The sequence below is a fragment of the Camelus bactrianus genome, chromosome 14, assembly GCF_048773025.1.
Source record: "Camelus bactrianus isolate YW-2024 breed Bactrian camel chromosome 14, ASM4877302v1, whole genome shotgun sequence".
NCBI classification, from domain to species: Eukaryota; Metazoa; Chordata; class Mammalia; order Artiodactyla; family Camelidae; genus Camelus; species Camelus bactrianus.
Genome location: NC_133552.1, coordinates 18,318,399 through 18,334,175, shown reverse-complemented (window position 1 = coordinate 18,334,175; position 15,777 = coordinate 18,318,399). Strand labels below are relative to the sequence as shown.

General features: G+C 36.3%; 1 protein-coding gene across 1 annotated transcript in view; it reads right to left on the bottom strand.

Annotated features, from left to right (window-relative positions):
• NUFIP1 (nuclear FMR1 interacting protein 1) overlaps positions 1-15,777 on the bottom strand; it is a 31,514-nt gene that overhangs the window by 1,384 nt on the left and 14,353 nt on the right. The window contains exons 6-9 of the mRNA XM_010951381.3: positions 13,530-13,622; positions 10,261-10,454; positions 5,275-5,391; positions 151-386 (exon numbers count right to left, since the gene is read on the bottom strand). Coding sequence (XP_010949683.1) covers positions 151-386; positions 5,275-5,391; positions 10,261-10,454; positions 13,530-13,622 — 640 coding nt within the window. The remainder of the gene's footprint in view (positions 1-150; positions 387-5,274; positions 5,392-10,260; positions 10,455-13,529; positions 13,623-15,777) is intronic.

Sequence of the window (15,777 nt, the reverse complement as noted above, 5' to 3'; positions counted from 1 at the left end):
CTTCAGAATTAAAACACATAGACGACTGTTTAAGGAACGTTATGTCTCTTGTAACCTTAAAACACACACGGACGCACACACACAAGCCCAGTGGCTCTACCTTCATGACATGAGAACACAAAGATCAGAACATAAAGAAAAATCACTTACCATTTCCAGGAGATATGGATGGTGTGTTCTTGGTTCAAATAGTGTTTGATAGTTGTGATACTTGTTTTTCCTCTTAGGATTTGTCTTTTTAAAACTTTTCTTTTGGCTCTCATACTTGGCTTCTGAGAAATTTCTAACAGTTGCTTTAACATCTTGACTTGGTTTCTTAGGAGTATTATTGCTATGAAGAACCTGGTCTTCTGCCAGAACGTCTGCCTCAGTCTTGATGGGAGCTTCTAAATGTGATGAAAAACAAACACAAAAATAAAAAACAAACAAAAAAGAAACAGGCAGAACTTCCAAAATAACCCCAAAACCCCCATAATAATCCCCATCCCTAGCCGTAATACTGGCTACTTATTAATTAAAGCTGAGCATTTACAATGTATTACAAAATTTTTCAAATTGGAAGCTGTAACTGCCAAGAATTGAGAAGACTACCACAAAGAGCTACAGGAAGTGATCCCTATGAAAGAAGTAATACCAGATGGAAACTTGGATCTACACAAAGGAATGAAGAGTGCCAGAAACAGCCAATATGTGGATAAATACAGAAGCTATTTTCTTTTCACTCGAAAAATTTCTTTAAAGATAACTGACTATATTAAACAATAAGTTTATACTGTATAGCACAGGCAACTATTTCAATATCTCGTAGTAACCTATATGAAAAAGAATATAAAAAGGAATATATATATGTGTGTGTGTAGAAACTGACCAGAAACTGACACATTATAAACTAACTATACTTCAAAAAAAAAAGAAAAAACTAAAAAGATAACTGACTATTGAAAGCAAAATAATAATAACAATGTATGTGGGGTTTATAATACCTGTCGAACTAAACTCTAAGATAACAGCACAAAGGAAGGGTAGAGGAAAATATAAGTGTACTGCTATAAATTCTTAAATTACAAGAATACCTCGTTTTATTGCACTTCAATTTAATGCACTTCACAGATACAGCATTTTTTACAAATTGAAGGTCTCTGGCAACACTGCGTTGAGGAAGTCTATTGGCATCATTTTTCCAACTCACTTTGTGTCTCTCTGTTACATTCTGGTGATTCTCTCAATATTTCAAGCTTTTTCATTATTGTTATATTTGTTATGGTCATCTTTACTCAGTGATCTTTGATGCTAGTATTGTAAATTTTGGGGGTTGCCACGAACCATGCCCATATAAGATATTAAACATAACAGATAAATGTTGTGTGTGTTCTGACTGCTCTACCAAGCTGCCATTCCCCCATCTCTCTCATCCTCCTTTGGCCTCCCTGTTCCCTGAGACACAATACTGAAATTAGGCCAATTAATAACCACTCTTCAATGGCCTCTAAGTGTTCAAGTGAAAGAAAGGGTCACACGTCTTTCACTTTAAATCAAAAGCTAGAAATAATTAAGCTTTGTCAGGAAGGCCAGTCAAAGGCTGAGACAGGCCGAAAGCTAGGCCTCTTGTACCAGCTAGCCAAGTTGTGAAAGCAAAGGAAAAGTTTTTGAAGGAAATTAAAAGGGCTACTCTAGTGAACACACAAATGATAAGAAAGCAAAACAGCCTTACTACCAATAGGGGAAAAGTTTTAGTGGCCAGAATAGAAGTTAGAATCAGCCACAACATTTCCTTAAGCCAAAGTCTAATCCAAAGCAAGGCTCTAACTCTCTTCAATTCAGGAAGGTTCAGAGAGGTGAGGAAGCTGCAGAAGAAAAGTCTGAAACAAGCAGAGGTTGGTTCATGAGGTTTAAGGAAGGAAGCCATCCCTGTAACATGAAAGTGCAAGGGGAGGTAGCAATGCTAATGCGGAAGCTACAGCAAGTTATCCAGATCTAGCTAAGATAGTTAATGACGGTGGCTACACTAAACACAGATTTCAACATAGATGAAACAGCCTTCTATTGGAAGAAGATGCCATCTAGGACTCTCATAGGTAGAGAGGAGATGTCAATGTCTGGCTTTAACGCTTTAAAGGACAGGCTGACTCTTGTTAGGGGCTAGTGCAGCTGGTGACTTGAAGTTGAAGCCAATGTTCATTTACCATTCTGAAAATCCTAGGGCCCTTAAGAATTATGCTACATCTACTTTGCCAGTGCTCCATAAATGGGACAACAAAGCCTGGATGACACAGCATATCTGTTCATGACATGGTTTACTGAATATTTTAAGCCCACTGTGGAGACCTACTGCTCAGATAAAAAGATTAATTAAGTGTGATCTTGGGGCAAGCTACTTATCTCTGCCTAAACTTCCTCATAAATAATGGCCCCTCCTTCATGAGGTTATTGTAATAATTAAATGAGTAAAGCACATTAAACAGTGCCTGACATACAGTAGGTACTATGTAAGAATTTGCCCTGATGATAGTGGTTTTGATGTGCCTTCAAAGTAATGGGAAAAAGAGAAAAAGAAGATAAATATAAGCATGAAAGAATGAAGCTAAGAATTTACAAAATGGTTTACAGAGTTCAAAACCATGAGAATAATAATTAAAGGCAAAAAGAAAAACGAGGGCACTGCTTTCTGTTTTTCCCTTTCCCTTCAAGTATTGATCTCCCAATCCAGGAATACAAAAGAGAAATGAATCAGAGTAGTCAATTTTATGCTAAGGCATGAGAAACTGGGACCATTTATATATTTTTTAAGGTTCACAGCATTTCCCAGTTTGGTATCATATTTTAATGTAATAATTATCAATCCAAATAAATTTAAAATACAGTCACTGAGTTTTTTCAAACCTAAATCAATTTTTGTGGTTTGTGGCCTTTTTAATCAGTTTTCAATTCAGAAGTACCTTCATCATAGCCAAACTAGTTTGAAAAAACATAACAACTTTGGGAAGTTGCGAAACTGGGCTTAACTTCGCATACGGCAAAAACAAAAAACAAAAAACTAACGTGCAAAACCCAGGACAGATAAACTATTTGTAAATACTGCTTGTTGACACTTTCTTTCCTATCTATATCTTAATGATTCTGACAGCCCCAGAACCACGTATAGCCTCGTCTTTAGTTCAGTCTTTCTTGAGGGATCCTTGTTTAAAATTAATTCTGGAAAAGCACTATTCATGTTTAAGATCCTCTATACACTTCCATGTTAATTCCTAAGTTGAAACATATCTTAAATTTGAAGATACAATTGTTAAAATCTGTGAGAAAGAATCAGACTGCTTCTCTCCATTTAGAATCCACTTAAATAAGAAGCCTTCTAAATGCTATTTCATGGTTCAGAGAAGGCTCACTTTATTTCCTTAGTTTGTTTATTCCAAGTCCCTCTGTGTCAATATCCTACCCTATAGCCCAGAATTAACACTGAAAGCTAGAAATCTGCTAATGAACAGGATAGCTTAATAAAGCTAAATTCAAACTACATAAAATAACTCTTAAGGCTTAGGAATGTGATGCAAGGACTTTTTTCCTTAAGGCAGAACATTTTAGACAATTAGTTAAAATGAATTCATACAAAATCAAATACATCTTTTAATAGATAACACCCTCTGTTACCTATTTAAAAAGAAAAGCTATGCATTACTGTGCAGGAACACAGCAAATGCCACACAGAAAAACTGTAATGGAAGGTAATACAGTTGGCTTCTTTAGACTTTTAAGTCCCTAAACGTAAGCTTTACATCAGCTCTAATCATATACTTAACTAGCTTTGCAAACTTTAGCTCTATAAGTTGGAGGGTTGGGACCCCAAAGATCCCTTCTAGTTTCTTTTCTTCCTTCTAATTTAAAAATAGTGGCAGCCTCAACATGAAAGCATGAGTATAAAAGTATTAAATGTTTTACCTTAGAAGAGAGAGAAGAAAGTATTAGTACAGCTTGTTTTTTATGGGAGTCAGTAATCTGGGAATAGCTTTCTTTGCTATCACCTGTCATAAACACAACTGATAAGCAGGAAACGTAATATGCGTTTAAAGAATAACTTCCATCTTCATATCAGTGTTATTAGAAACAAGAGTAAAGAAACACTGTTCCTCTTAAAATTAAAACAAAATTAAGAGGCAACCATCTGTTAAGGAGTACTTTGATAAAGCCAAAGTAGTTCGTATTTCAAAATTCTAGTAGCTTTTAACCAGAAACCATAGTTAAACCACAGCCCATTAAAAAAAAAAAAATTCCTATGTTACAGATAGATCTAAACCTTAACTTTCATATTAATGTCCAAGTCTTCCTTTTTCGACATCTTCCAACTACACACACAGATTATCTCTAGCCTTCATCCTACACACTCACGTTTAAGACCCTGTATTCTTATCCTCAGTACAGCCCCTATTGTGTTTACGTATCTGAAATACACACACATGAATTCTTCCATGGTTGGTGAAGCCTAGTAAAACGACTATGCAGAGCGGGATATATAGGCACAACAGGACACAGGCTGATTCACTAAACAGATGCTGGATTATCGCTAACAACCTTGGGTTAAAAATTGCCCCCCCCCAACCTACTTGCATCTCTTTTAAGGCAACCTAAAGATTGAGCTGGTTTATCATTACCTTTAAAGGTGAGGCATATATCCTAACTATTAACTTCTCAGAAAGACTCCTGATAGGATTTCATTCACATCTTCCAACCTTTAAAACATACAGGCTAGTGCACACACAGTATAGGGTTGCTGTGTTCACCAAATGAGGGGTAATTTATGTAAATGTACTCTATAAAGACCAAAGCCCCATATACATGTAAGGAATTTTATTATCCTCTTTGTCATGAAGGACCTCTCTTCACCTACCAAAGGTGCAAAACATGTGAAGACAAGGGTTCTTGAGATCTTGAGAGTAGAGAGAAGTAATTAACCCTTCTTTCTATACCTTTTAGAATTTTCTCTCATTTCATTAGTGGATATTATCTCTTCCCCTTCCTATTCTTTCATTATATTATTTTTGCCCTCTTCTCCTAGAGTAGCATCACATTTCCCCATTTCTCTCACTTCCCTTCATTCCATGTTAACTTGACTTCTGAATCAAATGAAAAAGGAATTTGAGGATCATATAAAGAATGTGCATGACACATCCTGTCCTCAGATACATACACATGAAAGGATGCTACTGATGCACAGTGCATATCAAAGGCAAAAAACAAGGGAACAAAACAAACCTCACTGTAAAGACTGAGGCCACGACTTACCTTCTGGCTCACTCTCTGACCCTGAGAGGCTGCCGTAGCTGCTCATTAGGGAGCACAGGGCTGGCGTCACTTCCTTGGGTATGACAGTACTTTGTGGTTTCTCCTCTTTATCAGACTCTGAAATAGAAAGAGCTAAGAGTAAAACTGTATACTAAAAACACCTACCACCATAAAAAATAAAGCTGGCGCCCCCTACTCCATCATGTGTTAGTGAAAAGTAATTTTTGATCATTTCTTCAACCTTCCCAAAAAAAGAAATCCAGGAGACTTGAGAAATTTCCCCTTCGTTTAAATCTTTATGGTCTGAGAAGCTATTTGCCCCAAAGGGAAGACAGAGGGGCAAACGGAAGCTATACACTACTCAGTTTCTTTCCGTACTCCAAGAGTTACAGCATCTGGGCCTTCTCTAATTACTCAGTCTTCACTACTAATTATTTTATTTTATTTATGCTATTAGTTAATTTTATTAAGGTAGTAGGAAGGCCAGAAATTTATTTAACTTCACTGGGTTAGGACATGGACTGAAAATTAGATGTAGAATAAATAAAATATTCCCCATTTTTATAGTTTTTAAGACTGGTTTAGAGGTACAAATAACTTTTAAACCATTCTATATAGCTCAAGGAACAAAGAGTATGCTGAAATGAATCTGTCCCAAATTTTTATTATTTAGAACTTCTAAGAACTTAAGTAAATAAGGCAAGCATGAGAATTTAGCAAGAACTAAGAGCCTGCCAAAAGGTAAAGTGTTTGATCAGAGCCCAGCAAACCTAGTTATAGCCCCAGGACACCAAATATTACATTTATTTTTGGCAGCTCTAAAAACGTATTACATCTATTCTAAACAACCAATAAAAGTAATGCTTGACTGAAGAATGAAGACAATAAGTAACTTGTCTGTGTAATGAAGTAACTCAACCCACAACCAATATGAAATGATTCAAAACAGGATTTAATGTCCACCAAGTCAGTCTAAGGGAAACCAAAGCATGCCAGTAGAAAACGGGAGTCTTCTTTTATGTGAATATGAAACCACCACCTTCTGGTGGATGAAGTTAAATCCTTTCTCCTCTCTCCTCCACCAGTCCATACTACCTAGCACCACCCCCTCCTAAAAATATCCCTGACATGAGCCTGCCTACCTCTGCAGTCCATTCTGTACCTTAACACATCACATCATCTCTCTGCTCAATCTCAGAGTAAAGTTTCAAGTCCTTTCCTGCCTACAAGGCCCTAGTGATCTGGTCCTTTATCACTTTCCTCCCTGCTTACCCCACTCCAATCTTGCTCTTTCCTGAGTACAGGAAACATGGCCTCCACTTGAGGTGTTAGCACTTGTTGCTTTCTCTGCTTGGAGAACTCTCCTCTCAGGTATCAGGTCCTAACCTCATTCAGATTTCACATCACCTTATCAGAGATGCCTTCCCTGATCATATAAAATAGCACACCTCTTTCTCCAGTGGCCATTCTCTATCCTTTTACTTAGCTTTACTCATCTTCATGATGGAAATCAATCCACATTTTATTTATTGTAGCTCCAAGTAGAACACAAGGTACAAGAGAGAAGGGGTTTGGCTTTGTTCAGTACTGTATCCTCAGAGCCTAGAACAGTACATAAGTGCTCAACAAATATTTGAAGAACAAACTGTTGCATGAATGAGTTAAGGACAAGTTCAAAAAGGCTCACTGGTGCAGAATGACAAAGCTGTGCAGAGGCGGCACCACAACACAAACCTAGTTTTGTCTGACTCAAAGCTCATTCTTTTCCTTTTCTTTTTAATAACATGATTCCATTTTTATTTTAAAAATCACATGCACATGCATAAGAAAAATACCGAAGGATATACAACAAAATGTGAGCAGTGGCTGTCTCTGTAACTTAAGAAAGTATGTTGTTTCTTTTATTTTATGCTTTTCAGTTTTTTCCTCATATTTTCTGCATTACTTTTGTAATCAGAAAATAACAGAAAAAGCAAACACAGGAAAATAAAACCTGGAAGGAAGCGTTTCCTCACAATTCAATTCAAGTAGTGGAGTGCAAGGCTTTAATTGGCCTACGTATCACCCCTGTTCCTGCCTCCCTTCTCCCTAAACTTTGTATTTTATATTTACACAAGTGTTGCAAAGATAGTACCAAGAACTTCCATATACCCTTCACCCAGCTTTCCCCAATATTAACATCTTACATAACCACAGTACATTTACCATAGCTAAGAAATTGACATTGGAAAGGTACTACCACCTAAACTACAGACTGCATTGTAACTTCACCAGTTTTTCCACTAATGTCCTTTTTCTCTTCTAGGACACAATCCACTATAACACACCACATTCAGTCACCATGACTTCTTAATCTGTGTCTTGTCCAAATCTATGACAATTTCTCAGTATTTCCTTGCCTTTTATGAACTTGACTTGAAAATAAAAACAACAACAAAAAGAGCCAAAACCAAAAAACAAACTGTGCTTTGAATGTCTTGCCCAACTCTATACACAAGTTAGTAGTCATAATATCTGACGTGCTGGGCCGGCTTCTTTTCTTTCTTTAATATCTATCTTTATAACAACAGAAGCCCACCTAGCTCATGTCGACGCACAATGAGACTGATGTCCCAGTGTGCTATGACAGTAGCTATATTTATGTTGTAAGGAATAATTAACAAATTGGATCCTCTCTGTTTTGTGGATGCGAAGGCACTTGTCAGTGGTGCTCAAGGCCACATTACTGACCAGCCCCCTGTCTATCTAGCTCAGGCAAAACTTGTTAAAACCATAGGCCAGGAAAGCCATAGAACATATTGTGCATATAGTTAAACAACAGCATCAAAATAAACATGGTCGTAACTAATGAGATCTCCAAAAAAAATTATAAAAAAAAAAAAAAACCCTGAAGAGTAGACTAGTTAGTAAAATATACAAGGAAATAAAAAGCATAGTACCACCAAAGAAATCTAGTAACACCAGGCCATGTGCAACACTCTTTAAGCTGGGAGACTCCAAATGACAGGCTTTCCTTTTGAAACAATGTCAATTCCCAGTTTAAAGTATCTGCACAATTAATGAGAGTTCACATACTACCAACTATCACCAAAAAAAGGTGGGCTCAGGCAATGATTTTCTAAGCATGATGTGAGGTTTATAGAAATCCTCAAGAAGTACTGGCTTGTCTAAAACTGCACTAACAACTTGAATAACAAGCACAACTAAATCTTAGTGAAGGCTGTCTGGCTGTGGCCTATGGTGAAGGAAGCTGCTTCCAAACAAGGTACAACTGAGACACTGGAGAGTGGAGATGCTCAGAGTATCTAGGGCACGTGAAAAATGGTACATACAGTTTTCTGTAGCTATACTGGGAGTGGAATGCTGAAGAACCAATACTCTAAAATATTGATTTGGAAAATATAAAAGTCCAGAAGAGATCCCAAGTAACCAGTAACATGAATTTAAATGGAATCTTTCCTACAAAATTAAGCGACCATAATTTGATCACTGGTATTTTGGTGGGGTTGTTTTTGGTTTGTTTGTTTTGGGGGGGGAGGTAATTAGGCTTATTTATTTATTTATTTATTTATTTATTTACTTTAATGGAGGTGCTGAGATTGAAGAACAAGTCTAAAGAAGTATGTGGGCTCTCTCCAACATTTTTTCGAAGGGGAAAAAAAATCAGTGCCCAAGAATAAACTCAGCCCTGGCCCAGAATATCTTCTGCATTTTCCTCCCTATCAGCAAGAATAAGAAGATGCCTTTTCTAAACTAAACATCTCAAGACTATCCTAGACTCATACAATACTCTTTTTTGGCCAGATTCAAATTTCACATTTAGAGGATGTGCAGTATACTAGAAGCAAGACTCCTAAGTTCAAATTCAGGCTCTGCCACCAACTAGCAGCATGACTACAGTAAATTACTCTAAGTTCCTCAGTTCTAAAACGAGTAGCAATCGTACATATGTAAAAGGTTGTCATGAGGAAAAGAGTTGATATGTACAAAGCATTTAGAGCACAGTAAGTACCTTACTCAGAAGTGTCAGTTGGTGTTAAAATACTTTATTATTTTTCCTCCTAAATTTTACCTTACCATCCTTAGCCCAACATTCCTTTATGCCAAGATCTTTTTCTATCCTGATTCTGTCAATGAATCAGTCATTCCCCCTGTTTCTTCCCACCCACGAGTTCAATAACTTGCCATGTGATTATCATAGAAGCCGCTATCTTCCAAGCTGAGCAGAGCCTGTTAGCAAACCTACAACGTAACATTAGTCCACTCGCTAATATCCCTTTGCAGAAGAGGAAGCACAAAGCAATTGGATAAAGCCTCACATTGTTACTGGAAGGGAAGGTGGTAAAATATTTGCATTAACATTTTCACTTTTCAGAAGGAAATGAAGCCTTAGAGGCTGAATGGTATCTTTCTATGATAGCAACATTTTGGTCCTTTAATTTTTCAACTTACAGGAAGGAGTAAACTTATCTCTTAAGTCCTAAAGGGAATTCAAGAATAATCTACTAGCATATATATTCTATACTCTGAGGAAGAATAATATTATTCAAATATATTGAATTAATATTATTTACCCAAAGAGACCATGTTCATACTGAGTAGCATAAATAACACTGGCTTCTATTGGAACTACTGCTTTCTAGGTGTGGGGAAAATTCACATAATTGTGCAAATTTGAATCCACAGCATCAATACATTCAAAACAATCTTAAGAAAATTCTCAAGTTTATATGATACTATGGAAATTATCCAATAAATAAAATCTTTCTCCCTACATTCTGCCTGCCTCATGCATTCAACTCCAAGATTCAGAAAAGGTTTCTTAAGATGAGATTTTTGACAAAATATTCCTATTAAAAACAAAAAGGATCATTTTACCTTTTTACATATTTGCCATTAAACTCTCCACAAACAAGGATGTGAAGAATCAACTTCTGCATCATTGTCTATGGTCTTATAAACACGTTATTTTCCTGATTAGCTTACCAGAATCAGTGTTTACCAAAACACCCAGAGGGTCTGAATTTGCTTCAGGTGGACCTTCAAGGTTTGAATCACACAAGGGATTGCCTGACCCGTTGGCTGCTCTCTGTCCAGCATGGCCATTTTTCCATTTGTGATGTTTGCCAGGACTTCTGATTTTTGCCATCTGTGAATGTCTGGACATCCCCTTCATCTTGCTGGAGTAAGAAAAATGCAATTCTCAATATAAAAGGCACTGACCTTTCAGGAAAAATTTTAAAAAGACCACTGAATGCAAAAGAAACTTTGCTGTCAAATCAATCACTTGTAGACTCGTACATTAAAGAGACCAGAATAAAATAAATTTAATGGCTTCCAAAGACAGAAAACTCTACAGCAGAACTTTAAAAGATAACACACCACAATATATCATACTTTATCAATTCTGAGATGCACACTTCCTCCCATTCTTTAATCCTTTGAAATTGGGCAATGTGGTACAATCAACAGCAGGTGAATTTAATTGGCAGTATTCTTTCACTCCTGTTATACGTAAGATAAAGTGTTTCTTAGACTTTAAAAGTGTGTTAACTCTTGTCTACTTAATTTTAAAGAGCCTTAAAGTTTCTGAAGTATTTGCAGATATGCTACCTTGTTTTGTATTTAATCAAGCACTTGCAAATATGTCACTTTGTTTCTTGATTAGACTGGTACCCTTCTCTTCGTATTATAGGAGGATAAACTTAAAGATCATAGACCAAGCACAGTTTCACAGTCAAGTGCCCTCTCAACCACTGCAATTATCACTCTTAGGAGGAAAACAGATATTTAAGTGAGCATATACTAATGTAAGCTACATGTAGGGGGGAAAAAGGTTCATTACATGTATTCTCAATAGACAATAATACAAGGGTAAGAAATACTAAGGCACATAATAATCAAATTGCTCAAAGTGATAAAAGAGAAAATCTTACAAGTAGCTAGAGACAGAGGAACAAGGTAATCATGACAGTAGATTTCTCACTGGAAACAATGCAAATGAGAAAACAATGGGGCAACATCTTTAAAGTACATTGTAACTGACTGTATTTCAAATTAAATTTTTTAAAAACTGTATACCTAGAATTGCATATCTAGCAAAAATATCTTTCAAAAAGGAAAGTAAAATAAAGACCTTTTCAGACACACAAAGCTGAAAGAAGTCATCTCCAGGAGACCCTCACTACAAGAAATGTTAAAGGAAGTCTTTTAGTGGATCAACACTAAAGAATGGAGAGCACCAGAAATGGTAACTATATAGGCATCCCAGCCATCAGCTAACCAACCCCCAGCTGTCACTGAGCTTTGTCGAGATCAGCAGATAGCTCCCAGTAGACCTCAGACATCTGAGCAATTAACACTATCATATGAAAAAAAAAAAAAAAAACCCTATTAAGAGTAAAAAGGCAAGTCACAAATTGCAAGACTACATCTGTACTACATATACTCTGTGCAAAAAAAATTTGAAAAAAAAAGTCTTTTGTATAGCACAGGGAACTATGCTCAATATCTTGTAATAACCTTTAACGGAAAAAAAAAAGAAAATGAATGTATGTATATATATGCATGACTGGGACATTGTGCTGTACACCAGAGATTGAAACACTGTAACTGACTGTATTTCAAATTAAAAAAATAAAAATAAAGAATTTATATCTAAGTAAATAACTCCTAAAATCAAGAAAAGCAACCCAATTAAAAACTGGTCAAAGATTTGAACTGGTACTTCACAAGAGAATATCAAAATTGCCAAGAAGCATATAAGAAGATGTCCAACATCATTAGTCATGAGGGAAATGGTATGACATGAGGAAAAGGTGTAACAATATCATGCACTGACCAGAACACAAAGCAATTAGATGCAGAGTCAGCAGGAGTGTAAATCAGTACAACCAGTTTGGAAAAATGTTTGGTTGTATCTGTTATAACTAAACATATGGGATGACCCAGCATAGATATATATAGATATATACACATCCATGACCAATGAAAACAAGTACTAATGTCCACAGAACACACTTAAAAGAATTTTCTTAGCAGATTTACTCATAGTAGCCCAAATTGGAAACAACTCAAATGTCCAAAAGTAGAATGAATATATATTCTCACAATTGAGTTCTATATGGCAATTAAGAATGAATTTACAGCTACATATGGATGAATCTCACAAAAAAATTTTGAGCCATAGAAATTACACACCAAAGGAGACATACTGTATGTTTCCACTTACACAAGGTTCCAGGAACAGGTAAAATAAATCTGTGATGACAGAAATCAGAAAAGAGGTTACCTTTGTGGGGAGGCACTGAACTAGGGAGGGCTTAAGAGAGAGAACTTTGTAAAGTGAAGATGTTCTGTATATTATTAATCTACGTGGAGGTTGCGTGGGTAAGTAGGTATGTGTATGTGTTTAAGTGTATAAATTTATTGAGTTGTACATTTAAAATGTGTATATTTTACTTACATTAAAAATATATCTCAATAAAATATAAAATGGAAAAAATTCTATGAAAGTGAGGGATTGGGGATAATAGGATGTCTCATACATTGCTGGTGGGAGAGTAAACTAGGACAACTTCTATGATACATGTTTGGCAGTTAGCTATCAATATTACAGTCTGCTGGGTCATATGTCTTTTGACCCAGCAAAATCCACTTCTAGGAAGCCATCATCTGAAATACCTGGATATGTGTAAAATGTATGTACAACTTTTTATTAGTAAAAGATTGGTGAGAACTTACATGCTTGTCAATAAGAGAACTGGTTTAAACAATAAAAATAAAAAAGACCCTGTGGGCTATCCCTAGACTTCCTACACACCCTCAGAGAGTAAGGCGGCTTATTATATATTAACATGGGACGATCTCCAAGTACATTATTTGGTTCAAAAAGCAAGGTGTAGAGCAGTGTCACACACATGAAAAAAAGACTATTATCTACACGCTGTATACAAATGAAATATCTCTAGAAGGATAAAATGGGTTGCCTCTGGGAAGGAGAACTGTTTAGCTAGCAGACAAAGACAGAAAAAAACTTGCTACTGTAAATCTTTTTGAAAACTACATGAATATAGGGTATTATTTATTTTAAAATATAATTTAAAATTTTTTAAGTAGAAAAGCTACAAAAACAAAGATTTCAGAGTTGGAAGTATGGAGGTTTTCAGATTTGGGTGTATGCACTTTTTTATTATTTGTAAGTACATACGTTCATTTAAAAGCACTGACAGCACCAGCCATTCCAAGGAACTTACCCATACTGCATCGTTGTCAACACTGCTCCTCTCTTTTCCTTTTCAAGTTTTAACTTTTTCTTCCTTTCAATATTAGCCAGAGTTGGATAGTTTCTAGAAAACAATAAAAGTCAATTATAAAAGGGCTTTTAGAGCACAACTTTAATTATGCAATCAAGCAATTGCTGAATTTAACAATTTTTGTTTAACAACTAATACAGTAACTCTATATAAACTTTTCATTCCTTCCAGAATTTTTTTAAGGGTGAAAAAGTAGACTATAACAATACTACTCCAAGTGTAGGCCAGCTGCCAGTCCACAAACTTTGCTACCAATGTGTTACCAGGTAAGGAATTTACAACAGAATTTAAATCAGATATATCATATAATGCACTGAAACTGATGTAATTCATTTATCTAGCATGTACCCATAAATAATCTAAGGAAAAATGTATTTCTTATGCATTTCTTTACACAAATACATACTAGTAGGTACATCCAAAGTTACCAAGATCAGGAAGAGACAGTTCTCAAAAGATACAGTCTATCAGGAAGGATAAGAAAATCACAGTTTATTTCTAAAGAATATAACAAAGGGCAAATATAATAAGCACCCCAAGGAGTATAAAGATTGGAGAGTAGGAGGGAAAGATCATATCTAGATGGAGAAATCCACAAAGAAAGGAACATGAAAGACATTGGTCTTAAATGATGTTGACAGACAGAAATCAGATGGAAAAGCTTCAGATTGTTCTAAGCAAAGCAAACAACGCAGACAAACCAAGGCCTCAGCAAGTGTAAGGGATATCCAGGGAATGGCAAGCGGTTCATTTTGGTTTTGTTTTCTTTTGGGGTTTTTTATTTGTTTTTTGAAAAGCTATTAGCATTTATTAACGAATACTGTTGAGACATTTCTTAAAGAGAAATATGCATTCTTAGCAAGCTCTGTCTCTAAAAACTGCGAATCAGTCTTACAAGTGGTTCATTTTGGAAGAAACATAGTTATAGGCGATCAGACCAGACAGGGAGGGTGGGGCCAAAATGTGCCTTGAATGCCAGACTAGAAAGTTTATATTTAATTCCATGGCGATGGGGAGCCACTGAAAGTTACGAACAGGGAGAGAGATGAGCAAGGAAATAAGATTAAATCTGACGGCAAGATGAACTGCTCTGACAAAGCTTTCTTTGTTCCTCAGCAGGGCTGTGTGGAGACAGGCATCAGACTTTAGTGGTGAGAGCAATAGATCCTAGAAGCATGGGAAGCACGAAGGAGGGGAATACAGACAGCCCTCTACCACTCAGCCTGGCTGCTCATCAGAGTAAATGTTGAGAAACATCAACAAATCGTGTTCTGCCATTATTTCTAGGACAGTTTCCATCCCCTTCTTTTTTTAACATCTGCCTCACTGATTTGGATAGCACAGACAGTTTGAAGCCCATGGGTCAGGTACACTGGCAGATAAGAATGGAAATGACATTGAGTACGTGGTGAAGTAATCAGGGGAAAAAGGCAATGAATTTCAATGAGGACAGTGCAAAGTAATCTACCCAGCCAAGAAAAATAAACTCCATAAATAAAAGATGATTAATGTACAAGCTATAAATAAACATAAGAGGAAAAGATCAAGGTCATAAGAGATAAAAATCTGACAGTCAGTCAGCACCACATGACTACACTTTTGGAAAGCAAACACAATCTAAGGTTATACAAAATGGACTCTGGCACAGGTACCCGTGTGAAATCATCCCCTTGCAATACTCAAAAGTGATCAGAAACTCGCGGGGCACTGCGTCCAGTTTTGTATTTCTAAACTGAAAAGGAATGCTGAGGAAAAATAACACTTGGGAGGGATTCAGAAGAGACTCACAGATGATTAACAGGATGAAAAATAAAACCTCTGAAGAAAGATGAAAGGAACTGGAACTATTTGCAGCCTTTAAAAGAGAAAGAGAAGTGACAATAATCGATCTTATGGAGAAGGTGGCAGCCATCTGTTCTCAATCTGAAGACAGACTATACAGAGGCAGAACTGCTGAGGGAAAAGGTGATGACTTTCACAGGCCCCACAGTGTCTAGACATGTGACTCACAGCTACTCGACACTCTTCACATCTCTGAATTTACTTATTCTTACTGCATGTGTTTCATTAACATTTTCTTCTGAGCATTGCGGACCAACCCTTAACACACTGGGCCATATGCTAAAAATAAAGACTTGGTCCTACAGTGTTTCATGCATAAGCAATCAGATGCAATGTTAAAAATGCT